General features: G+C 42.2%; 1 protein-coding gene and 1 long non-coding RNA gene across 5 annotated transcripts in view; one reads left to right on the top strand and one right to left on the bottom strand.

Annotated features, from left to right (window-relative positions):
- Nucleotides 1-15,536: 15,536 nt before the first annotated feature.
- Nucleotides 15,537-27,873, bottom strand: part of LOC110525758 — a 14,138-nt gene continuing 1,801 nt past the window's right edge. The window contains exons 2-3 of the long non-coding RNA XR_002473821.2: nucleotides 25,288-25,377; nucleotides 15,537-15,718 (exon numbers count right to left, since the gene is read on the bottom strand). This is a non-coding gene — a long non-coding RNA (uncharacterized LOC110525758). The remainder of the gene's footprint in view (nucleotides 15,719-25,287; nucleotides 25,378-27,873) is intronic.
- The window catches only part of LOC110525757 (two pore calcium channel protein 1), a 22,651-nt gene continuing 19,739 nt past the window's right edge, over nucleotides 24,962-27,873 (top strand). Inside the window, exon 1 of one of the 4 annotated variants that reach the window (XM_021606173.2) lies at nucleotides 24,962-25,411. In XM_021606173.2, the coding sequence (XP_021461848.2) occupies nucleotides 25,318-25,411 (94 nt within the window). In that variant the 5' untranslated portion in view covers nucleotides 24,962-25,317. The remainder of the gene's footprint in view (nucleotides 25,412-27,873) is intronic. The other 3 variants (XM_036979889.1, XM_036979890.1, XM_036979891.1) reach the window with 3 other exon arrangements.

The following is a 27,873-nucleotide window of genomic DNA, read 5'->3' as shown; positions in this document are numbered from 1 at the left end:
ACATCCTGGTTCAACCCAAATCCCAGCTTCAACCACAACCCTAACCCTAACTTCATGTCCACATCCCGGTTCAAACTTAATCCTCAACCACAACCCTAAACCTAGCTTCATGTTCAAATGTATAACGTGTGCATGTGTGCAGTTGAAGGCGGAAGTTTACGTACACCTTAACCAAATACATTTTTCACAATTCCTGACATTTAATCCTAGTAAAAAGTCCCTGTCTTAGGTCAGTTAGGATCACCACTTTATTTTAAGAATGTGAAATGTCAGAATAATAGTAGAGAGAATGATTTATTTCAGCTTTTCTTTCTTTCATCACGTTCCCAGTGGGTCAGAAGTTTACATACACTCAATTAGTATTTGGTAGCATTGCCTTTAAATTGTTTAACTTGGGTCAAACATTTTGGCTAGCCTTCCACAAGCTTCCCACAGTAAGTTGGGTGAATTTTGGCCCATTCCTCCTGACAGAACTGGTGTAACTGAGTCAGGTTTGTAGGCCTCCTTGCTCGCACATGCTTTTTCAGTTCTGCCCACAAATCTTCTATGGGATTGAGGTCAGGGCTTTGTGATGGCCACACCTTGACTTTGTTGTCCTCAAGCCATTTTGCCACAACTTTGGAAGTATTCTTGGGGTCATTGTTCATGTGGAAGACCCATTTGTGACCAAGCTTTAACTTCCTGACTGATGTCTTGAGATGTTGCTTCAATATATCCACATAATTTTCCTGCCTCATGATGCCATATATTTTGTGAAGTGCACCAGTCCCTCCTGCAGCAAAGCACCCCACAACATGATGCTGCCACCCCCATGCTTCATGGTTGGGATGGTGTTCTTCGGCTTGCAAGCCTCCCCCTTTTTCCTCCAAACATAACGATGGTCATTATGGCCAAACAGTTCTATTTTTGTTTCATCAGACCAGAGGACATTTCTCCAAAAATGTCCCCATGTGCAGATGCAAACCGTAGTCTGGCTTTTTTATGGCTGTTTTGGAGCAGTGGCTTCTTCCTTGCTGAGCGGCCTTTCAGGTTGTGCCGATATAGGACTTGTTTTACTGTGGATAGAAATACTTTGGTACCTGTTTCCTCCAGCATCTTCACAAGGTCCTTTGCTGTTGTTCTGGGATTGATTTACACTTTTCGCACCAAAGTACGTTCATCTCTAGGAGACAGAACACCTATCTTTCCTGAGCGGTTTGACTGCTACGTGGTCCCAGGGTGTTTATACTTGCGTACTATTGTTTGTATAGATGAACGTGGTACCTTCAGGTGTTTGGAAATTGCTCCCAAGAATGAATCAGACTTGTGGAGGTCTACAATTTTTTTTCTGAGGTCTTGGCTGATTTCTTTTGATTTTCCCATGATGTCAATCAAAGAGGCACTGAGTTTGAAGGTAGTCCTTGAAATACATCCACAGGTACACCTCCAATTTACTCAAATGATGTCAATTTGCCTATCAGAAGCTTCTAAAGCCATGACATAATTTTCGGAAAATTTCCAAGCTGTTTAAAAGCACAGTCAACTTATTGTATGTAAACTTCTGACCCATTGGAATTGGGATACAGTGAATGATAAGTGAAATGGTCTGTCTGTAAAAAAAATGACTTGTAGATGTCCTAACCGACTTGCCAAAATGATAGTTTGTTAACAAGACATTTGTGGAGTGGTTGAAAAACTAGTTTTAATGACTCCAACCTAAGTGTATGTAAACTTCCGACTTCAACTGTAGATTTAGTATGAAGAGATATGGCTGCTGCTGGGGAGGTTTGCCACGCTGCTATCCACCAGAGAGCAGTTGCAGCAGAGGGAAAGAAGCGAGGTGCAGGATCCAGGTGCAGGATCAGGCTGACGGCCAACTGGGGGGCACAACAGAGATACACAGACCAGCAGAGCTGCGGTATTCTGCAGAAGAAAAACCTGTTGTCTCAGCTACAGACAGAGCTGGACCAGATACGCGTCAACACTCTCTGATCACACACTCACAGTCCTTTAGATGGGTCCCAGATTTACCATATATTACAGTCCATGTGTCTCTATCCAGAAAATAAACTGGGGGGGGGGGGGGGGGTTCAGGTGAGCACATGGTACCACATCCAAATCAAAGCAGCGAAGGAGACACTTCTATTGGGCCAAACCAAAGTGGTAACCTTTAATCTTTACCACATGACGGGTGGGACCGCAGGGTAGGAAGAGGGAGTAGCCATCGATGACACAGTGACACAGCTGGAGAAAATTTGTGATGTCACAGCTGGAAAAGGTCAGTGGTGTCACAGTGATGTTACAGATAGAGAAGGTTAGTGATGGCAGCTAAAGGTCAGCTATTGCCACGTTAACTTGCTAGTCGGAACTAGGAAACTCTGGCATTTCTGATTTGCTAACTGGTTGTAGTTATACAAGTGCCACGGTCAACAAATCAGCAAATCTGAAATTTTAGAGTTTCTTAGCATATGAACATGGCATATGTCACAGTGATGTCAGAGCTGGAGAAGGTTAGTGATGTCACATTGATGTTACAGTTAGAGAAGGTTAGTGATGTCACAGTGATGTAGAGTAGAGGGCAAAATAATTTGCTTACAGTAAAATCTGAATGTATTTTGCTCTCCAGACCCAGCTCTTCATTCAGGATCAGTCTGCCATAGTTAACAACCTCAAACAGAGCCCTTCTCAGCTTTCTACTAAAGCCAGTTTACCAGGTGTAGGATGATCAAGTGGACAGACAGAGGATACTGCAGGGATGATTGTTGGGGGTTGGCATTCCATATCTTGTGCTGTTTCCACACAGATACTAATGTGATGATCATCATTGTGCAGCAAACGTGCCATGATGACAATACTTCTGCAATTAGTCCAAATTTGAGATTTTTGGTTCCAAACGCTGTGTCTTTGTGAGACGGATGATCTCCGTATTTGTGGTTCCACTAAGCATGGAGGAGGTATCAGGGTGTGGGGGTGCTTTGCTGGTGACACTGTCTGTGATTTATTTTGAATTCAAGGCACACTTAACCAGCATGGCTACCACAGTATTCTGCACCGATACACCATCCCATCTGGTTTGTGCTTAATGGGACTATCATTTGTTTTTCAACAAGACAATGACCCAACACACCTCCAGGCTGTGTAAGGGCTATTTTACCAAGAAGGAGAATAATGGTATGCTGCATCAGATGACCTGGCCTCCACAATCACCCGACCTCAACCCAATTGAGATGGTTTGGGATGAGACTGTTGGTTTGGGATGAGACTTCAAGACTGTTGGAAAAGCATTCCAGGTGAAGCTGGTTGAGAGAATGCCAAGAGTGTGCAAAGACAAGGGTGGATGCTTTGAAGAATCTAAAATCTAAAATCTATTTTGATTTGTTAAATATTTTTTGCTTACTACATGATTGCATATGTGCTATTTCATACTGTTGATGTCGTCACTATTATTCTACAATGTATAAAATATAAAAAAATAAAGACAAATCCTTGAATGAGTAGGTGTGTCCAAACTTTTGACTGGTACTGTATATACGGTGCATTCTGAAAGTATTTAGAACACTTGACTTTTTCCACATTTTGTTACGTTACAGCCTTATTCTAAAATTGATAAAAATAAAATAAAATAGCATTCCTATTATAGCCATTAAACTCTGTAAGTGGTGATATCCCTGGGCGGTTTCTTTCCTCTCCGGCAACTGAGTTAGGAAGGACGCCTGTATCTTTGTAGTGACTGGGTGTATTGATACACCATCCAAAGTGTAATTAATAACTTCACTTCACAATAACTGTTTTTTTGTTTGTTTTTTAACATCTACCAATAGGTGCCCTTTGCGAGGCATTGGAAAACCTCCCTGGTCTTTGTAGTTGAATCTGTGTTTGAAATTCACTGCTCAACTGAGGGACCTTACAGATGTGTAGGGTACAGAGAGATGAGGCAGTCATTCAAAAATCATGTTAAACACTATTATTGCACCCAGAGTGAGTCCATGCAACGTATTATCTTGTTAAAGCACATTTTTACTTCTGAACGTATTTAGACTTGCCATGACAAAGGGGTTGAGTACTCATTGACTCAAGACATTTCAACTTTTCATTTTAAATGTATGTAAAAAAAAAAATCAGAATAACTAATTCCATTTTCACATTATGGGGTATTGTTTGTAGGCCATTGACAAAACATCTCAATTTAATCAATTTTAAATTCAGGCTGTAACACGACAAAATGGGGAAAAAGTCAAGAGGGAGTTAATACATTCTGAAGGCACTGTACATATGAAGTGGGTAAAACAGTATGCAAACATAATTAAAGTGACCAGTGTTCAATGACGATGGAACCAGCTCCGCCACACTACTCCCTGCAGGGAGCCACCATTGGGAGGCATGAGGAGCTACTGCAGGACCTTTTGGAAGGGCTTCGTTCCCTGACGGAACTCCACAACCAAGGGTTCATGGCTATTATGGAGCAAATCAGTGAGTTAGCTCATAGACAGCCCGCCACCTCTGAGACCTCCCAACCACTCATTAACTTGTCTATTATTATTGGTGGGTTTGTACAGCCTACCCTGGTTCCCCGAGAACCCCACTTTCCTCCTCCGGAGCGATATTCTGGTTATACTGGAACCTGCCGGGGTTTTCTTTCTCAGTGCTCCCTTATTTTTGAGCTACAGCCATCTTCAGTCCCTTTGGACAGATCGAAGATAGAGTATATTATTACGCTACTGTCGGGAGTTTGGGAGCAACAATCCGCCATTTGTCATCATCTGGAGAGTTTCATGGCAGAGGTAAGGAAGGTGTTCAATTCTCCGCTAGCCGGGAGAGAGGCGGCCTGAAAATTACTTGAATTACGTCAAGACTCCCAAGTGTCAAGTGTGGCAGACTACGTAGTAGATTTTCACACGTTGGCCGCTGAGAGTGCCTGGAATCCGGAGTCCCTATTCAATACCTTCCTTCACAGACTTTCAAAGGAAATAAAAGACGAGCTAGTAGGACGTTGATTCTCTTATCGCCCTTACTCTTAGGATTGATGGGCATCTACAGGAACGCAGGAGTGAGAGGAGGTGTGGTCTTGGGACACTCGTTCATCCGCTGCTTGTTCGTTCATCTCCGAAGGAATCCGGATGTCCCCGAAGGCTATATTTCCAAGAAGACCCGAAGCCATCCGAGTTCCCTCGAGAATCATCAGCGATGGGTGAGTCAGATACACTGGAACCAATGCAACTGGGCAGAGCATGATTATCACCTAGGGAGCGTTCACATAGGCTAGGCTCCAACAGTTGTCTGTATTGTGGTGCTGCGTGGCATTTCATAGCAACCTGCCCAGTTAAGAGACCATTAGTAGGTACAAGTACACAGACTCTGAATCCTCTAATTCCTATTACCCATACTCCTTTTGTTGTTATCCTGCTGTGGGGAGACCAGTCAAAATCTCTTCGGGTGCTCATTGACTCAGGGGCCAATGAGAGTTTCATGGACTGGTATTGGAACTAGGTATTTGAACTAGGTCCCACTCAACTCCTCTCCGTTCCCATGGATGCCAGAGCACTGCATGACCACTCCATTGGTAGAGTCACGCACAGCACAGTTTCCATCAATCTGCGGATATCTGGTAACCACATTGAGTAAATACAGCTTCTCCTCATTGAGTCCCCTCATATCCCTGTTGTTTTGGGATTTTCTTGGCTCCAGAAGCACAACCCCAATATTGACTGGACCACGGGTTCAATCTCGGGTTGGAGTCCGTTCTGCCATTCACACTGCCTAAAGGCAGCGCAGCCTTCCCCGGAACGTCTGCCTCCAGGATTAAGTACGGCCTCGGATCTCTCTGCCATTCCCGCAGAGTATCATGACCTCCTGGAGATTTCAGCAAGGCTCGTGCTACCTCCCTTCCACCACATCGTCCTTATGACCTCCTCCCGGGCACCACACCGCCTCGAGGCCAGCTATATTCCCTGTCTGGCCCTGAGACCAAGGTCATGGAGGAGTACATTGAGGACTCTCTGGCTGCTGGGAGCATTCACCCTTCTGCCTCTCACGCCGGCGCAGGGTTCTTCTTTGTGGGAAAGAAGGACAAGACCCTGCGTCCATGTATTGATTACCGGGGCCTCCATGACATCACAATCAAGAATCGGTACCCGCTACCACTCCTCTCCTCGGCTTTCAAACCTCTCCAGGGGGCTACCATCTTTTCAGAGCTGGACCTCCGGAATGCCTACCACCTTGTTCAGATATGCAAAGGAGATGAGTGGAAGACGGCTTTCAACACAGCCAGTGGACACTATGAGTACCTGGTCATGCCGTTTGGACTCACCAACTGCTGTCTTCCAGGCCCTGGTCAACGATCTTGCCCGGGACATGTTGAATCGTTTTGTTTTTGTCTATCTCGATGACATCCTGATTTTCTCCCATTCTGCCCAAGAACATGTTCTCCATGTTCGACAAGTCCTTCAGCGCCTTCTGGAGAATCAGTTATTTGTAAAAGCGGAGAAGTGTAAGTTCCAACGCTCCACTGTCTATTTTCTGGGATACATCATCACTGAAGGGAATGTTCAGATGGATACGGAAAAAGTGAGAGCGTTGGTGGATTGGCCCCAACCCACGTCTAGGGTGCAGCTATAACGGTTTCTGGGGTTTGCTCATTTTTACCGCAGTTTCATTCGGGGCTACAGCAACCTGGCAGCTCCCCTCTCTGCGCTCACCTCTCCCAAGGTACTGTTCACATGGTACCCAGCAGCGGACAAGGCTTTTGTGGATCTGGAGCAATGATTCACTACTGCCCCCATCCTCATCCATCTGGATCCGACCCATCAGTTTGTGGTGGAGGTTGACGCTTCCAACATGGGAGTAGGGGCCATCCTTTCCCAGCAAAGCGCCCAGAACCAAAAGCTTCATCCCTGTGCCTTCATATACCATGGTCTCAGCTCTGTGGAGAGGAACTACAGTATGACGTTGAGAACCGGGAACTCCTAGCAGTTAAGATGGCTCTGAAGGAGGGAAGGTACTTGCTGGATGGGGCGGAACATCCATTTTTGGTGTGCACTGACCATAAGAATTTAGAATACCTCCGCACTGCCAATCGCCTTACTCAAGGCAAGCCCGTTGGGCCAGTTATTTACCAGGTTCAATTTCACCATCTCCTACTGCCCAGGGTCCAAAAAGCACGTCTTCCGGATCCATGGACTGCCCATGGACATGGTCTCCGACTGGGGTCCATAGTTCTCGTCCAGGTTCTGGAAGGTATTCTGCACCCTCATTGGGTCGTCGGCCAGCCTGTCCTCTGGATTCCACCCCCAGTCCAATGTCCAGTCGGAGCGAGCCAACCAGGACCTCGAGACTACTCTGCGCTGCCTGGTCTCCGCCCCCTGGAGCTAGCAGCTTGTGTGGGTGGAATGCTCCCACAACACCATTCCCTGCTCTGCCATGGGCCTATCACCATTTGAGTGTTCCCTGGGATATCAGCCCCGCTATTCTCCGAGCAGGAAGAAGAGGTCAGCATACCTTCTGCCCGCCCAGATGTTTGTCCACCGCTCTCGTCGTACCTGGAGGAGAGCCCGGTCAGCCCTCCTCAAGACCACCTCCAGGTATCAACGACAATCGGATCACCATCGGACCCCAGCTCCACGGTATTGTCTCGGGCAGAAGGTATGGCTGACAGACATTCAAATGTGTACACACATTTCAATATTTCATGATGTGTAGCCTAACATGCATTTTTATTTGGGCAAGCATTTGAATAAGTCGCCTCAATATATGAAGCCGTATGTGGTAATATCTCTCTAGGAGCTGATCCCATCATCAGTATTTGGAAATAATTTGTATGTTAAAAAAATATTTGAATGGAGAAAGTTGATCAGGACACATAGGTTGAAATATCAAAACGAAATCTGAACCAAATATATTAATTTGGGGGAAAATGAAAAATACATGGCCATTTAGCTAGCTAGCTTGCTGTTGCTAGCTAATATAAACATTCGGTTGCTATTTTACCTGAAATGCACAAGGTCTTTTTTTCTTGATCTTTTAAGAATTTTGTATCGCAATTGGTGTGGTCAGTATGTAAGTTCCATCGCTATCAGGAAACCGGCCCAAGTTGTTAAACTGAACTCTCAGCTTATTGGCTTCCTGCTGCATGCGGGCACTCTCTGAGGTCTTGGCATCTTATCCGCCCTACTTGTCGGCAGTGGTGACATGTTCACGATTTTCCTGACAAATTGGGCTACTTGAAAACGATGTTGCGGATGAAAATGTATTCGCTGCGGGTTTTGGGGCTATTTCTAAATTGTTCCGCGGCCGCAATGGCATTTCTCTTAAATATGTATTTCACTGCCTGACTGTTGCTGAGCGAGTGAGTGGTGGGGAGGGCTGGAGGTGTGTGTTTGTGTGTGTGTGTTGAGAGAGCACTACAGTTATTGGCTGAGTCACGTGAGTGTGAGGAGAGCGAACAGCAGAGCAAACAGCACGTGCAAACGTTGTGACAACTTTAGGTAGGCTGTAGGTAGGCTATTTAGATTGCCATTATGGAGACACTTATTTCCAAACCATTTTCCATAAAAACATATTCATACACTAGAAGTGATGCACATCAAGAAATAATGGAGACAAAGCCCTGGAAAACAACTTGGGGCGCAGTAGAGCGCATTACCCTTCTAACGTGACTAGCCCCAATCCTCCTCCTCCCTCTTTTTCCCCTGCCCCTCTACAAAGTTTCTCCCTGCAGGCTGTCACTGAGTCCGAGGTGCTAAAGAAGCTCCTTAAACTTGACCCCCAAAAAACAGCTCAGTCAGATGCTTTAGAGAAGACCCTTTCTTCTTTAAGGTTGCCGCCCCTATCACCGCAAACCCTATCTCTGACCTTTTTAACCTGTCTCTCCTCTCTGGGGAGGTTCCCATTGCTTGGAAGGCAGCAACGATGCATCCTTTATTTAAAGGGGAGATCAAGCTTATCCTAACTGTTATAGGCCTATTTCTATTTTGCCCTGTTTATCAAAAGTGTTTTGAAAAACTTGTCAATAATCAACTGACTCGCTTTCTTGAAGTCTATAGTATTCTCTTTGGTGGGCAATCTGGTTTTCGCTCAGGTTATGGATGTGTCACTGCAACCTTAAAGGTCCTAAATGATGTCACCATTGCTCTTGATTCTAAGCAATGTTGTGCTGCTATTTCTTTTGACTTGGCCAAAGCTTTTGATATTGTAGACAATTCCATTCTTGTGGGCCATCTAAGGAGTCTCTGAGAGGTCTTTGGTCTGGTTTTCTAACTACCACTCTCAAAGAGTAAAATGTATAAAGTGCTTTACGCATCCTCAATTCTTGGGTCTCGGGGCCTGCCCAAGTGGAAATTTGAAATGGACATTATGGAACTCCCTCGTCTGGTTCTTTTTATGGGAAAAAGTCCTCAATGAAACTGACATTAGCCTAAATGTGGAAAATTATACATTTGTCTCTGTTGGCCATCAATTAGCCTATTAATGTATATGCTATTGTAGGCCAACATTTGATACAATATATATGTTGAAATTATGATATCAGTGGAGACAGGCAAACCAATTTGATAAATAACTTCAGTTTATTGTTGTTGTAACCAGTGTTATTGTGAACGCATTAGATTGACCGTAACATTAGTCAGATTAGGCTACTGGTAAAACAAATGCAATAAAATAAACACTGGCTGTTGTTGACAAGCATATTCAGTTGTTATACATATTATTAATATTTAATTTAGTGATTGAAATTATGACCCCATCCTCAGTAGCCTATTCCAGCGGGCTATTGGGAAAACAAGCACTTCTTATTGCGAAATTGCCTTGCTATTCATGTTGAATAAATTAGTATGTTAATTTTAACTAATCAAACTGCTAAACCTTGCCTACATCTTGTCTAGGCTACTGTAGACAATCTGAAATAAGATGTAGGCCTACCAGGGTCTATAGGCTACCTATTTATATCTAAGAAATTATGGCAAAATGTCATTCTAATCATAAACCCTGTAGCCTATGCCTATTGAAATGACAAGTTAATCTCGCAAATGGGCCATTTATAACGGTTTGTAGTCTTAACATCTGGCACAATTGCTAGAAAATAGGATAACATTTGTTTTTTTATGTCCATCCAATTGTTTCTTGCTCAGAGATTTCGAGATCCTCTGTCCAACTTCAGTCAAACTCACCTGTCGGATTGATCTATAGTTATGCACATGCGCAAAGGGGATTTATTTACAATTATAAACCTGGTTTGAGCTCTGAATGCTGATTGGCTGAAAGCTGTGGTATATCAGACCATATATGTTATGTACGCCTCTAGGAAGAGGGAACGCAACACCCTGCTACAACTCAACTCCCCGTGTAGTGAAAGAGGTATGGGACTGTAGGTAACACCTTTGTTGATTTTGCGGGAGTTGATGCTGTTGGAGGATTTTAAAAGCAACCTCCCTGATAGAATTGTAGTTCATTTAAATGAACAGAAAGTGGCGACATTGGCCCAGAAACAGTCCCTGTCACCATCCCCTAAAATGAAAAGTGTGGATTTAGTCAAGTCTTTGGCTCCCTTTGGACCGAGTTATTGATTCAGCATTTGAGAAACCGGATCCTGTCTATGCTCTGTTTATCTCTGCTGGTTGTGTTTCCTTAACTGGAGAACAAGAGGATCAAAAGCCCATTCAAATATTACGAGACACCGGGCGGCACAGTCAGTAATTGTTACTGATGCTTTACCCTAGTCTCCTGAAACGTATTGTGGCTCGCATGTCATATTACAGGGGATAGAGACAAAACAGTACCTGTACCATTACACTGGGTCCACTTAGTGTCAGACTTGGTATCAGGACGTTTCCATGTTAGTGTAGTGTCTACACTGCCAGTAAAAGGAGTCAAATTGCTACTAGGGAATGATATCGCTGGTGGTAACCTCACTCCTGTGTTAGAGGTAGTAGACAACCCAGAAATCAAAACTACAGATGAGAAATTGGTTCAAGCATTTCCCCATGTTTTTCCTGCTTGTGTGTTAACAAGGGCACAATCTCGCAAGCTAGGAGATGTGGTGGATATGTCTAGTTCCATTTTTGAGAATGTTGAGGTAGAACACAATGCACCGAGTATTCCTTCTGCAAGGCTGACAGTTTTTACCCCTGTAAAAACTAAGGCAGGGGAAAGCGAAATCGCGACCCCATTACATGACATTCTTTTGTCTGTCACCCCCGAGAAGGTGATTGAATGTCAAAAAAGGAGACACCAGTCTTCGCAAGAGTTTTGCTTCGGTAATTTCCATTGAGGAAGCTAAAACTAGAGAAACCGCCTACTTTATGGAAGCAGGAGTTTTGATGCGTAAATGGGCAGCTCATGACACCGTTAGTGACTGGTGAAGTGTGTCAAGTGGTTGTTCCTACACCGTTCCGACAGCAGGTGCTGTCACTCGCCCATGACCAGGCGTGGTCCGGACATTTGGGGATCACAAAGACTTATAACCGAGTCCTTCAACGTTTTTTTCTGGCCAGGTCTGAAGTCGGATGTGGTCCAATTCTGTAAGACATGTCATGTATGTCAACTCACTGGGAAAGTGAATCAAACAGTTCTTCTGCCCGATTCCTGTGGTGGGGGAACTGTTTGAAAGAGTGATAATCGATTGGGTAGGTCTGTTGCCGAAAACCAGGTCAGGTAACCAGTTCTTACTAACAATAATGTGCAGTGCTACTCGATACCCAGAGGCTATTCCTCTCCGTACTATAACAGCTAAGACTGTGGTGAAGGTACTAGTGAAGTTCTTCTCTACGTTTAGACTCCCTAAAGTAATCCAAACTGATCAGGGATCCAACTTTATGTCAACTGTTCTCAAATGTGTTAAAGACACTGTGTATTTCCCATCAGTCAAGGGGCTCTCGAACGCTGGTATCAGACGCTGAAGGCAATGCTACGCAAGTATTTTTATTTTACCTTTATTTAACTAGGCAAGTCAGTTAAGAACAAATTCTTATTTTCAATGACGGCCTAGGAACAGTGGGTTAACTGCCTGTTCAGGGGCAGAACGACAGATTTGTACTTTGTCAGCTCGGGGGTTTGAACTTACAACCTTCCGGTTACTAGTCCAATGCTCTAACCACTAGGCTACGCTATGCTGACCTTGTGTTTGGACACACCCCACTGGGTCTGCTAAAAGTTTTGAAGGAGCATATCTTATCTCCTACACCCAGTATTTTGTTTGGATTATGTCAGTAAGATGCGGGAGAGACTGCACGCCGCATGTGTGTTAGCCCAAAAGTCTCTCTCCTCATCTCAAAAACGCATGAAGTTTCATTATGACAAAAAGGCTGTTGGCTGTTCTTTTGCACCAGGGGATCAAGTTTTAGTTTTGTTTTTAATCCCTGGCTCATCTCTGTCGGCACGTTTTTCTGGGCCATATCTTGTGGAAAAGAAACTCAGTGACACCAATTATGTGATAAAGACCCCAGATCGAAGGCGTTCTTCCCGTGTGTGTCATGTTAACATGCTAAAAGCATATTATGTGTGTGATTCTCCCAACAGTTCCTCAGGTAAGCCGGGCCAGCCCGCTGTCTCCAGTGTGGCTGCGGTGGTGCTAAAGCCTGGCTGGGACCTAGAGGAGGATAAGGAGGACGGTTTGGAGTTACGCCATATGTTACAGCAGTATGAACGTTTATGTAATTCAGGGATGCTGAAAAAGTTATCCTCTCAAATGGAACATTTGGACAACTATCAAACTAATGATCTCATCCTATTGATAGTTTTCTCAATGTGTGTTCAGGACGTTCCAAGTTGCACGTCCATCTTGGAACATGACGTGGATGTGGGGAACGCTCCTCCTATATGTCAGCATCCGTACCAGGTTAATGCAAAGAAAAGAGGTACTGAAAAGTGAGGTAGCTTATTTATTACAGAATGACATGGCAAAACCCAGTAACAGCTCCTAGAGTACTCCGTGTATTCTTGTTCCTAAGCCTGATGGTCCCGCTTATGTACAGACTATCGTCGCGTAAATGCCGTTACAAAGTCTGATCCTTTTCCTCTACCTCGCTTAGATGACTGCATTGATAGAATTGGCTCTGCTGCTTAAGTTAGTAAGTTAGAGTTGCTAAAAGGTTATTGGCAGGTGCCTCTGACCTCTCGAGCTTCAGACATCTTGGCTTTCGTTATGCCAGATAACTTTGTACAATACACTGTGATGCCCTTTGGAATGTGTAATGCACCTGCTACTTTTCAGCGTCTAGTTAACATTGTGTTCGTGGATGTGCCAAATTGTACTGCTTACCTTGACGATGTGGTGATTCATTCGTCTACTTGGTCTGGTCATCTCGCCACTTTGAAAAGTGTGTTTCAGCGGTTGGAGAATGGGTTAAATATTTCAAGGACTAAACTCTGGTGTAATAATAACTGTATATATCGGCACCTTTGCATCTGTCTTTGATGGCGGCAGCGACCTCCGTCTCCAGTGTTGCAACCAGCTCCATTGTCACGTTCTGACCTTAGTTCTTTTGTAATGTCTTTGTTTTAGTATGGTCAGGGCGTGAGTTGGGTGAGTTGTCTATATTAGTTTTTCTATGATTTGCTATTTCTGTGTTTGGCCTGGTATGGTTCTCAATCAGAGGCAGCTGTCAATCGTTGTCCCTGATTGAGAACCATATTTAGGTAGCCTGTTTTCTATTGTGTTTCGTGGGTGATTATTTTCTGTCTTTGAGTATGTCACCAGACAGGACTGTTTCGTTTCGTGTCATTCTCGTTTACAATTTTTGTTGTTTTGTTCGAGTATTCATTTTCATTAACCTTTCTGATCTCCCCATCCCGGATCCGGGATCGTGAATACAGACTCAAGCTCATTACCATAACGCAACGTTAACTATTCATGAAAATCGCAAATGAAATGAAATAAATATGCTAGCTCTCAAGCTTAGCCTTTTGTTAACAACACTGTCATCTCAGATTTTCAAAATATGCTTCTCAACCATTGCAAAACAAGCATTTGTGTAACAGTATTGATGGCTAACGTAGCATTTAGCATTAGCATTCAGCTGGCAACATTTACACAAAAAAACAGAAAAGCATTCAAATAAAATCATTTACCTTTGAAGAACTTCAGATGTTTTCAATGAGGAGACTCTCAGATAGCAAATGTTCAGTTTTTCCTGAAAGATTATTTGTTTAGGACAAATCGCTCCGTTTTCTGCGTCACGTTTAGCTATGAAAAAACCCCTGTATCCAGGATTGTGTAAATCTATCAGCAAGCTCATTAGCATAACACAACGTTAACTATTTATGAAAATCGCAAATGAAATGAAATAAATATGCCATCTCTCAAGCTTAGCCTTTTGTAAACAACACTGTCATCTCAGATTTTCAAAATATGCTTCTCAACCATAGGAAAACAATCATTTGTGTAAAAGTAGCTAGCTAGCGTTAGCATTTCGCGTTAGCATTTAGCGTTAGCATTAGCGTTAGCATCCAGCACGCAACATTAACAAAAACATAAAAGCCTTCAAATAAAATCATTTACCTTTGAAGAACTTCTGATGTTTTCAATGAGGATACTCTCAGTTAGATAGCAGATGCTCAGTTTTTCCAAAAAGATTCCTTGTGTATTAGAAATAGCTCCGTTTTATACATCACATTTGGCTACCAAAAAAAATCCGAAAATTCAGTCCTCAAAACGCGAACTTTTTTCCAAATTAACTCCATAATATCGACTGAAAACATGGCAAACGTTGTTTAGAATCAATCATCAAGGTGTTTTTCACATATCTCTTCATTGATACATCGTTCTTGGACACATGCTTTCTCCCCTGAATCAAATGGTAAAGTAGAAGCAGCTGGCAATTGCGCACCGAATTCGACGCAGGACACCAGGCGGACACTTGGAAAATGTAGTCTCTTATGGTCAATCTTCCAATGATATGCCTACAAATAGTCACAATGCTGCTAAGACCTTGGGCGAACGACAGAAAGTGTAGGCTCATTCGTTGCGCAATCACAGCCATATAAGGAGAGAATGGAAAACAGAGCTTCAGAAATTCTGCTAATTCCTGGGTGATGCATCATCTTGGTTTCGCCTGTAGAATGAGTTCTGGGGCACTTACAGACAAAATCTTTGCAGATTCTGAAACTTCAGAGTGTTTTCTTTCCAAAACTGTCAAGAATGCATAGTCGAGCATCTTTTCGTGACAAAATATCGCGCTTAAAACGGGAACGTTTTTTATCCAAAAATGAAATAGCGCCCCTAGAGCTCTAACAGGTTAAAAGGCATAATGAATACTTACCACGCTGCACCTTGGTCCTTCTCTCTTTCTCCCAACGACGAACGTGTCATGGCGAGGCGACACCTGCATGTAGCATGTTCTTTCACATTCCTCAGCCGGGCTGGTCATCAGTTTCTCTAACAATACCCCCTGCAACTCCAGCAGCCCCTCATTAATCCTTTTTGGATTCAGGCTGTAAAACTACAACATTTGGTATAAGTCAAATGGTACGAATACTTACTGAAGGGACAAGGTTTTACAACACAGTTACTAAGAGGTGTGTGTGTGGGGAGGAGGGGGGGGGGGTAAATAATGGTCATGATCATGTTATTTAGGCTCATTAGATAGTTGTATTACATGACAAATACAAAGGAAAATGCTGCACACTGCTGCTCATGCTCCCAGGTGATTTTATTATAAGATTTCAACCCTTAGGTCTTCATCAGGCATCCATACCCCAGGTGGGGGTGAAAGGTTCTATAAATGGGGGGGGTACTCAGTGACATCACTTCCTGAAACAGGAGGTAAAAAAATAAAACATAGGTTCACAATATCAACATTAAACGTATATATACAGTTGAAGTCGGAAGTTTAATTACACTTAGGTTGGAAACATTAAAACTCGTTTTTCAACCACTCCACAAATTTCTTGTTAACAAACTATCGTTTTGGCAAGTCGGTTAGGACATCTTTGTTCAAGACACAAGTAATTTTTCCAACAACTGTTTACAGACATATTATTTCACTTATAATTCACTGTATCACAATTCCAGTGGGCCAGAAGTTTACATACACAAAGATGACTGTGCCTTTAAACAGCTTGGAAAATTCCAGAAAATGATGTCAGGGCTTTAGAAGCTTCTGATAGGCTATTTGACATAATTTGAGTCAATTGGAGGTGTATCTGTGGATGTATTTCAAAGCCTACCTTCTAACTCAGTGCCTCTTTGCTTGACGTCATGGGATGTCAGGCGTTTGAACCAAACTTGTGGAGGTCTACAATCTTGGCTGATTTCTTTAGATTTTCCCATGATGTTAATAAACGAGGCACTGAGTTTGACAATAGGCCTTGAAATACATCCACAGGTACACCTCCAATTGACAATTATGTCAATTAGCCTATAAAAAACTTCTAAAGCCCTGACATCATTTTCTGGAATTTTCCAAGCTGTTTAAAGGCACAGTCAACTTTGTGTATTTAAACTTCTGATCCACTGGAATTGTGATACAGTGAATTATAAGTGAAATAATCTGTCTGTAAACAGTTGTTTGAAAAATGACATGTGTGTCATGCACAAAGTAGATGTCCTAACCGACTTGACAAAACAATAGTTTGTTAACAAGAAATTTGTGGAGTGATTGAAAAACGTTTTAATGACTCCAACCTAAGTGTATGTAAACTTCCGACTTCAACTATATGTATACAGTGGGGCAAAAAAGTATTTAGTCAGCCACCAATTGTGCAAGTTCTCTCACTTAAAAAGATGAGAGAGGCCTGTAATTTTCATCATAGGTACACTTCAACTATGACAGACAAAATGAGAAAAAAACCCAGAAAATCACATTGTAGGATTTTTTATAAATTTATTTGCAAATTATGGTGGAAAATAAGTATTTGGTCACCTATAAACAAGCAAGATTTATGGCTCTCAGAGACCTGTAACTTCTTCTTTAAGAGGCTCCTCTGTCCTCCACTTGTTACCTGTATTAATGGCACCTGTTTGAACTTGTTATCAGTATAAAAGACACCTGTCCACAACCTCAAACAGTCACACTCCAACTCCACTATGGCCAAGACCAAAGAGCTGTCAAAGGACACCAGAAACAAAATTGTAGACCTGCACCAGGCTGGGAAGACTGAATCTGCAATAGGTAAGCAGCTTGGTTTGAAGAAATCAACTGTGGGAGCAATTATTAGGAAATGGAAGACATACAAGACCACTGATAATCTCCATCGATCTGGTGCTCCATGCAAGATCTCACCCTGTGGGGTCAAAATGATCACAAGAGAAGGAGCACGTGATGCCGCGGAGCTGAGCAGACGTTGATAAACTGAGCTCTTCAAAGTTATTCTATTTTTACCTAAATAACAACGTTGAAACAATATTCTAACATCGGCTGATAAATTGTCAAGTACTTACTTACCTTCCCAAAGAGCCATGGACCTCCGACCAAGAGGCAAGAAGGACGACCAAAACGTTGTTGATTCCCAAGATAACAATAACGCTACAGCTAGCAAGATTAGCATTAGCCCTCATAACTCAGACGACAGTTCCAGACTGTTGCTCTCAGCAGCCTCTTGTGAGCCTGCCGACATGCTGGCTACTCTCCTCTGGGAAATTCAGGATGGTAACAGAGGTCTTTCTCTGAAAATTGATAAGAAATCGGCTGAACTCCATTCTTCCATTGACGACCTGAAATCCTCCATGAATGATCTCCTTTTGAGAACGACTGAGGCAGAGTTGCGCAATTGCACAGTTGAAGATACCATCGCTAGACATGACCAGGTCTTGATACAACTACAAAAGGACAATGCCTACCTCAAAAACAAGGTAGATCAGATGGAGAACCAGAGTAGACGTAGTAATATCCGTGTGGTGGGATTGAAAGAGGACAGCGAGGGCCGTGACCCGGTCCGTTTCTTCACTCAATGGATCCCAGAGGTCCTAGGCATAATCAACTTCTCCAAGCCGCTGGAAATCAAACGCGCCCACAGAACATCAGCGTCGAAACCCCGGCCAGATGAGCCCACACGAGCCGTCCTGATCAGGTTCCTCCGTTTCCGAGACAGAGAGAAGATACTGCAACTCGCAAGAGCCAAAGGGGACATCACCATCGATGGAAAGAGGGTCAGCCTTTTCCCAGATATGACCGCGAATCTTGCCAGACGTCGCAAGCAGTTCAGACCTGCCGCCAAAGCACTGAAGGAGAAGAACATCACCGGCTACCTCATCCACCCTGCGCGGATGAAAGTTCAGTACAAAGGCTGAAGCCATCTCTTCAACACACCGGGAGAAGTGCACACTTTTCTCAAAGAACTGAGCAACGTCTGAGCCAGGACAGTCTCTCTGGGGGATAAAATGCAGTTAGTTTATTTTCTCTTATCCGGATTGAACTGCTGGTATCTCCTGGTCACTATAATTGATTTGTACATTTTCAATTAACCGTATCTTCCCGGTGGTGAGTTCTATTACATTTACAGGAGAGTATATTTTGGTTTAGTCCATATCTACTGGGCGAAGCAATAAGTAGGCTTAGGCCCACTGCTTTCCCCCTCATTTATGTTAATCTTTCGAAAAGAGACTCAAGCATCCCTTACCGTGGGCAGTAAATATTCAGCCATAAATATCTATTCACAACATTTGTTTTCAATTTAGAGAGCTTGCAGGTTTTAGTTTACGCCAAGTTTTAGCTAGTAAGAGCAAGATGGAAAGCGAGCAGCAACGTATCTCTACAAGTGTATTCATGCTTGATTGTTGGGATTGTTGTTTTAGTCTGACAAGGGTGGGATTTATTTTTTTTTTTTTCTATGTTTATTGTTTCCTTCCTAAAGAGACACACAGGTCACTTTTGTGCTCAAACCAAAGTTGAAACATTTCCTAATTGCCTGCATATGATAGATTTCTATTCAGTTACATATTTAAAACCCAACCTATGCTTAATCCACTAAAATGTCACATTCAACGTAAAAGGTCTTAACAGCCCGATTAAAAGGAAAAGAGTCTATACATACCTTAAGAAATTAAAGGCTGACATTGTGTTTTTACAAGAAACACATCTTACAGCCAGTGAACACAAACAATTGAAGAAGGAATGGGTATGACAAGTTTTTGCATCCTCTTTTAACTCCAAAGCAAGAGGAACTGCAATTTTGATAAGTAGACACATCCCCTTCTGCGTCAACAACACCATCTCTGATCCCTCTGGCAGGTTTGTTTTGGTGCAGGGGCATATGTTTTCAGAGTCTTGGACCCTATTGAATATTTATGCTCCTAACTTCGATGACCATATGTTTATTCAGAATGTCTTCCTTCAGGTTGCTCAAGCACCACCAGGATGGCTAGTGGTTGGAGGAGATTTTATTTTTTGCTTAGATACAGTTCTTGATAGGTCTTCTGATAAACCCTCACTTCTTACCAAAGCCGGCAAGCTCACCATGTCATTCATGAAAGATCTCAATTTACTAGACATCTGGAGACAGTTGCACCCACAGGATAGGGACTATTCTTCTTATTCACACCCACACAAGACACACACACGCATAGATAACTTTTTACTTTCGACACAACTGTTTCATAGAGTGTTAGATGTCGAGTATCTCCCCAGATTGCTTAGTGACCATTCTCCTCTGGTATTATCAATCTCCATTCCTACCAAGGTAAATGGAGCATATAGATGGAGACTAAATTCTACACTCCTAAAGCAACCTGAATTTTGTGCATTCAAAGAGCAGATCAATATTTTTACTTTGACAAACAAACCCTCTGCTCCTGACAGCTTCATTCTTTGGGACACATTGAAAGCCTATCTGAGGGGACAGATTATTTCCTATACTAAAGGGCTGAAGAAAAAACACGGTGCGGAACTGAGTGCCCTTGAATCTGAAATCTCCGAGCTAGAGAACCTACCAAAGAGTCCCAACTAAAGATCTATACAGGCTTTTGGTAAATAAAACACTTAAATATAATATCCTGAACACATATCAAGCTGTGAGGGCCATCACTAAATCAAAACAGCGTTATTACGAGCTTGGAGAGAAAGCTCACAAAGTATTGGCATGGCAACTGAAAGCAGAGGAAAGTAAGAGGACAATTAATGCCATAGAAACTCTTACTAATGAGATATCTTTCGACCCTACTGAAATTAATAATACTTTTAAGAAATACTATGAAGACCTCTACACTTCCCAATCAAGCGATGATCTATCAGAGATCGACTCCTTTCTCTCCTCTCTCAACCTCCCATGCCTGTCAGGGGAAGACAGCGAGCGCCTGAGTGAACACTTCTCAGTTCCTGAATTGTTGGAGGCCATTAAATCCTTACCTTCTAATAAATCTCCTGGGGAGGATGGCTTCCCTCCAGAGTTCTATAAAGAATTTAGGGACCTGTTGGTCCTCTACCTTATGGAGGTACTTAAAAAAGCCAGAGAAGACAACTGCTTTCCAGAGTCCTTCTCTCAAGCAGTGATTACTGTAATCCACAAGAAAGGGAAAAACCCGCTAAAGTGCACCTCCTATAGACCAATCTCTCTCCTTAACACAGATTGTAAACTGGTCACCAAGATGCTATCTAAGAGACTGGAGTCATGCCTTCCCCTGTTGGTCAACCCAGATCAAACTGGCTTCATAATTAATAGATTGTCCTCCAATAATCTCAGAAGGTTCTTTGATATAATTCACCTTGCTAACAAAAACAAAATACCTAGTGTCGCAGTCTCCCTCGACGCCGAAAAGGCCTTTGATAGGGTTGAATGGCCATACCTCTTTCGCGTCTTGGAAAAGTTTGGTTTAGGTACCGTGTTTGTAAATTTGATAAAATCACTCTACAAATCTCCTAAAGCTATGATTGCTACCAATGGGATTACTTCCTCCTCTTTCCCTCTTTATAGGGGGAACAGACAAGGTTGCCCAATTAGCCCCCACCTCTTTGCCCTCGTTGGCTGAGGCTATTAGAACGTGCCCTGACATACATGGCTTTGAGGTGGGCCCCCATACCCATAAATGATCACTCTTTGCGGACGACCTTATCTTATTTCTAACAAACCCAGAACACTCCCGCTCTCACTTGCAGATCCTACTACAGTGTTATAGTTATTTCTCTGGATATAAGGTCAATTTTGATAAAAGCGAAATCTTACCGTTGTCTGTCTTTGACCATCATACCATCAAGCACAAGTTTCCTTTTAGATGGTCGCCTATGGGCTTCACATATTTGGGCATAATGGTGGATGGTAATCTGAACAACCTCTATAAACTCAATCTGGCCAGTTTGTTGCAAAAGGAGGAGGTTGACCTTTGTAAATGGATGGACTTACCTCTCACTCTACTGGGTAGAATCAATGCAATTAAAATGAATGTCCTGCCCAGATTTCTATATCTGTTTCAATCTCTCCCTATCCCTGTTCCCGCAGCATTTTTTTCCTCTCTCGACAAGCTGACCAGACGGTTTATCTGGCACGGCAAAACCCCTAGGGTTGGCCTGGATAAACTGACCCTTGATTACAGTCAAGGGGGCTTAAACCTCCCCAATTTTAGAATGTACTACTGGGTTGCACAGTCTAGGTTTCTGGCTCAGAGGTTTGACAATGGTCCCTCTCTCTCATGGTTGAACATTGAAAAGCTTGAGGTAAATGATGACACTGGGGCAGATTTGTTTTACAAATGGGACAGAAAATCTATAAAAACCATCACAGACAACCCTTTAATCATACATTCTGTCCTGGCATGGTGCAAACTGCATGAGCTGTTCGGACGAGGGGGATTCCTTTCCCCTAAAACCCCTTTATGGAACAATAGATGGATCCCTATGTTTTTCCAGAATAGTAACTTTAGACCATGGTCTGATAAGGGGATCACTCTTCTGGAACATTGTTACGAGGAGGGAGATCTTATGTCTTTTGATCAGCTGAAACAGAAATACCACTTGCCTAACAGGGACTTCTTTAGCTACCTACAACTACGAAACTTTATTAGGGTGACTCTCAAGGGACAATGGAACCTACCTAAGATGTCACCTATTGAACAACTCTGCCACGCAGACCAACCACTGTTCAAGACCATTTCCCGTGTATACGATGCTATTATGTCAGGACTAACATTGCCTGGGCTAGATAAACCCCGACTTAGATGGGAAAAAGATCTGGGTATTGATCTTGATGAGGATCTATGGAGTGACCTATGCAGGGATGGTGTTACATCCACATTGAACTCCAGATACAGACTGATCCAGTTTAATTTCCTCCATCAGCTCTATATCACCCCATCTAGACTGCACAAGTTCAACCCAGATATCTCCTCCATATGGTTTAGATGTGGCTCAGATGAAGGAACATTCCTCCATTCCACTTGGCAGTGTTCAAAACTACACGGTTTCTGGCAGGGGGTATGCGATACCATATCCTCAATTCACGGGGTTGCATTCCCTTTAGACCCGGAGGTCTGTCTACTGGGTAACTTTACTAACACCAATCTTAGGCAAAGCCATACTATAAAGCTAACAGAAATATTGCTAGCGATTGCCAAGAAATGTATTGCCTTGAAATGGAAATTGGATTCCTCCCTGCCAGTTGCAATGTGGCTATCGGAAATTAATAGTTGTATCCCTTTGGAGAAAATCACTTACTGCTTGAGGAATAAGTTAAATACATTTTACAGAATTTGCAACCTTTTATTGACTATATGGAGAATCTCCCCCCACATCTCATTGATTGAATCTATATATAATCCTCACATAATGTTTCACACGTAATGTATAATATGTAGCCTACGGCAGGTGATCCAATGTCTCGTTATTTTTATTTTTTTTCTTATTGTATGTTTGTTTATATAATTATTATTATTATTTATTTTTGTTACGCTCGTCTGTTACTGTCACTTTGTCCTATCATTGTCTAATATCTTTTCACTTTTGTTTTGAATGTTCTTAATTGGAAAATGCAAAAATAAAATATATAAAAAATAAAAAAATGATCACAAGAACGGTGAGCAAAAATCCCAGAACCACACGGGGGGACCTAGAGAATGAACTGCAGAGAGCTTGGACCAAAGTAACAAAGCCTACCATCAGTAACACACTACGCCGCCAGGGACTCAAATCCTGCAGTGCCAGACGTGTCCCCCTGCTTAAGCCAGTACATGTCCAGGCGCGTCTGAAGTTTGCTAGAGAGCATTTGGATGATCCTGAAGAAGATTGGGAGAATGTCATATGGTCAGATGAAACCATGGCCCCATTCATTCTTTCCTTTACACGGATCAGTCGTCCTGGTCCCGTTGCAGAAAAACAGCCCCAAAGCATGATGTTTCCACCCCCATGCTTCACAGTAGGTATGGTGTTCTTTGGATGCAACTCAGCATTCTTTGTCCTCCAAACACGACGAGTTGAGTTTTTACCAAAAAGTTATATTTTGGTTTCATCTGACCATATGACATTCTCCCAATCTAATAATTGCTCCCACAGTTGATTTATTCAAACCAAGCTGATTACCTATTGCAGATTCAGTCTTCCCAGCCTGGTGCAGGTCTACAATTTTGTTTCTGGTGTCCTTTGACAGCTCTTTGGTCTTGGCCATAGTGGAGTTGGAATGTGACTGTTTAAGGTTGTGGACAGGTGTCTTTTATACTGATAACAAGTTCAAACAGGTGCCATTAATACAGGTAACGAGTGGAGGACAGAGGAGCCTCTTAAAGAAGAAGTTACAGGTCTCTGAGAGCCAGAAATCTTGCTTGTTTGTAGGTGACCAAATACTTATTTTCCACCATAATTTGCAAATAAATTCATTAAAAATCCTACAATGTGATTTTCTGGATTTTTTTTCTCATTTTGTCTGTCATAGTTGAAGTGTACCTATGATGAAAATTACAGGCCTCTCATATTTTTAAGTGGGAGAACTTGCACAATTGGTGGCTGACTAAATATTTTTTTGCCCCACTGTATATATTAAATTAGGGTAACAACAAAAAAACATTATTATTAAAGTCAGGCTTATGGCAGCCAGTCTGATGGATAAACTTTAGAATTTCAAGCCACAACTCTCATTTTGAAAAACAGGGACTGCTGGTCGTCAGTGGCGTTGTAGTAAAATGTCAAGTGAATTGTACAGCCTACTGTGCAAGCTATTGAGTGCCACAGTATGAGTCATAATACCCATAAAACATAGCGGTCAAACACAGCAATGGTTCCAATCATTTTTCCACCATTAAATTTTCCCATAGAGGATTTTAGAAATACTTCAAATAAGGGCTGTGTTTCATGTAGGTTTACCCTGGCGTGATGTTTTGATAACTGTGTAAATCTCTCAAGGACAAGGTGAATTTTATCAATATAATTGTCTGTATTTACCCCCCAAAAATGAAAAGCTGATTAGCTGATAATGTAGCTATCATAAAGAACTATAAATGCCATTATGATCTGGACGAGACTGTTGAATCGAGGCAAATGTAAGAATCTATGGATTAACTATCTAATGTTAGCTAAATTTAGTAATGAATACATTTGGTAAATGTATTTAAATTGACAATTCTTTGAACTGACTTGTGCAAGTTTTATATTGACACAATACCTGTTAGCAAAGGTGTAACTATAGATGACATGCAGGAGCTTGCAGGGATTTGTAGTCTTACATTATGTCTACTTTGATGCTAATTAGCATTTTCGAATAGGAGAGCTGAATATATTGATAAAAGTCACCTTGTTCGAGAGAGATTTATAAGGTAATCAAAACGTTTCTAAAATTCCCTATGGAAAAAAAATGAATGGGTGAAAAACGATTGGAACCATTTCCCTGTTTGACCGCTAGGTTTTATGGGTATTATGACACCTTCACTGTGGGGCTCTATTTGGATGGAGATACCGTTATTTGAAAATATCTCATATTTATTTCGACTTTGGATACAAACCTTAGTTGATGGTGGTACCAACAAAATGCTTATGAGTCATGGTTTACAAAACTATTCTCAGTCTTTCCGCTAGCAAATATTTTTGTAGGCAGTTAATGCTGATGGACTGGACATCGATGAGTTAGAATAGCATAGTTTACTGGTCAATGACAGATGTCAACTCGGGATAAATCAAGCAGCAGTATCTAGCCATTTGACTAATAGACGACTGTTAATGAAGATAAGCTCGTTTATCGGGTGCTTTTCGAGCACTCTTAGTTTAGTGGAGTCACGTGGAAAGTTAGCTAGTTATCCAGGTAGCAAGAGGTAGCTAATGTCATCTAGCTAGCACGATGTGTCGTTATGCTAGCTATGTCGTTTATATTTTGACCATAGCATTAGCCAGTAGCTAAGGGCTAGTCTAGCTAGCAGGAATTATCAGCTAAAAACGTTAGCTAGCTAGTTTGGGGGTACTACGTTGCTTTTACCTGTGGATTTCATCTTGCCAGTCCGGGAGAATGGAGGGTACCGATGACGACGTGCCCCTCATCCTGACATGGGATGATGCTACCAGCGGTCTGTTGAGCGAGGAGACAGAGAGGGGAGACGAGAGTAAGTTTTTGTTGACATCCACATTTTACTGCGTTGCTAGCTGACCCACCTAGCAAACGTTATATATCAACGGTGGTTGCAACCCGTGACAAATCTAATTGCATTTAGCACAGCATATTCATAATGGCTATCGTCATTTTTAGGACTTGTCTTTTGTAATCTGTTTGAACTTTTCTTGTCTCATAATAATGATCATTAGCTTACTTGCTAGGCGCTTAGCTTCAGTCTACTAATTATATTCTATTATTTATAATGTTCAGCATAGATTGGGCAGCAGGTAGCCTAGTGGTTAGATCGAATCCCCGAGCTAACAAGGTATATATATATCTGTCGTTCTGCCCCTGAACAAGACAGTTAACCCACTGTTCCTAGGCCGTCATTGTAAATAATAATTTGTTCTTAACTGACTTGCCTAGTTAAATATTTTTTTTAAATCAGATTATACGGAACAACTATGAACTGTTCAGAGCCTTATTGTTTTGGTGACCTGTCCTGTTTGGGGGTTGTTGGTTGATGATCAAATCAAATTTGTATTAGTCACATGCGCCGAATACAACAGGTGTAGTAGACCTTAGAGTGAAATGCTTATTTACGAGCCCCTAACCAACAATGTAGTTAACAAAAAAACAGACAAGAAATGAAAGTAACAAGTAAATAAAGAACAACAGTAAAATAACAATAGCGAGACTATATACAGGGGGGTACCAGTACAGAGTCATGTAGGTAGAGTTGTTATAGTGACTATGCATAGATGATGGGGGGGGGGGGGCAATGCAAATAGTCTGGGGAGCCATTTGATTAGATGTTCAGGAGTCTTATGGCTAGTAGAAGCTGTTCAGGAGTCTTATGGCTAGTAGAAGCTGTTTAGCAGCCTCTTGGACCTAGACTTGGCGCTCTGGTACAGCTTGCCGAGAACAGCCTACGATTAGGGTGGCTGGAGTCTTTGACAATTTTTAGGGTCTTCCTCTGACACCGCCTGGTATAGAGGTCCTGGATGGCAGGAAGCTTGGAATCATATGTGTCATACCTATTGAAATCATATGTGTTCTGAGTTCACAAGTACTATAGTTGCCATGGCGCCCTAGTAGCAGCCTAAGCAGAGAGCTCCTGTAAATATGAACATATTTAATTATTTGTAAGTCTTTTTAATAGTGTGTTTTTTTTTATCAGCTGTTTTGTTTTTGACTGGCAGGTCAACTCTTTTTGGCTTGGCTTATTTTTATTTTTTTTCCAAATGATGCATCTGGAGACAGTACTGTACCAGCTTTTTTTTTAGTTTCACCTGGTTGCTGATCTTTTGAAAACATCAATTGAAGCTTTAGAGGAATGGGAGATGCAGTTCTGAAGCAAAGGGGTTGTAGTGAGGATGACTGGCTTGTACTCTGAACTGTGTGTGGTGAGCTTCCTGCCTCCCTTAGCTGCTGAGTCATCACCCACGTGGGTGCCATGCATTGTGAAGGAAGAGAAGTCCAGTAGCTACACAACTCAGGCTGGTTCTCAGAGTAGCCCTCTACAAGATCAACACCAGACTCCATCTTCATCAACCATCTCCCTGAGCACCTTCCTCTGATCAAGCCATGAACTGTCCCTCCATCTTTGGAGGATGCATGCACTCAACAACTTGGCATCTATTATTGGTTGACCTAACTATACAGTAGCTAGGCTACTCATGATTCTGTATTGGTTGACCTAACTATTTTTAAAAAACCTTTATTTAACTAGGCAAGTCAGTTAAGAACAAATTCTTATTTACAATGATAGCCTAGGAACAGTGGGTTCCTAGGCCATTTACCTTGTCAGCTCGGGGTTTCGATCTAGCAACCTTGCGATTACTAGTCCAATGCTCTAACCACTAGGCTACCTGCCGCTGCTATACAGTAGCTAGGCTACTCATGATGATGCTTGTTTTTTTTTTGCTTTTGAATCGCTTTGAGATTATGAAAAGCACGATTGAAATGTCATTTATTTTTATTATAGAAATACAGTGCATTCGGAAAGTATTCAGACCCCTTCCCCTTTTCCAAATTAAGTTACGTTATAGCATTATTCTAAAATAGATTTTAAAAGATTATAATAATGTCCTCATCAATCTACACACAGTACCCCATAATGCAAAGCGAAAACAGGTTTTTAGAAATGTTTGCAAATGTATTAAAAATAAAAAACAGAAACCTTTATTTACCTAAGTGTTCATATCCTTTGCCATGAGACTCAAAATTGAGCTCAAGTGCATCCTGTTTCCATTGATTATCCTTGATATGTTTCTAATTCAATTGATTGGACATGATTTCGAAAGGCACACAACTGTCTGTAAGGTCCCACAGTTGACAGTGCATGTCAGAGAAGGAATTGTCCGTAGAGGGCCGCGACAGGGTTGTGGCAAGGCATAGATCTGGGGAAGGGTACCAAAACATTTCTGAAGCATTGAAAGTCCCCAAGAACATAGTGGCCTCCATCATTTT

Source organism: Oncorhynchus mykiss, chromosome 6, assembly GCF_013265735.2.
Source record: "Oncorhynchus mykiss isolate Arlee chromosome 6, USDA_OmykA_1.1, whole genome shotgun sequence".
Taxonomy (NCBI): Eukaryota; Metazoa; Chordata; class Actinopteri; order Salmoniformes; family Salmonidae; genus Oncorhynchus; species Oncorhynchus mykiss.
The sequence above is the reverse complement of the archived record's forward strand: the minus strand, read 5'-3'. Positions and strand labels throughout refer to the sequence as shown.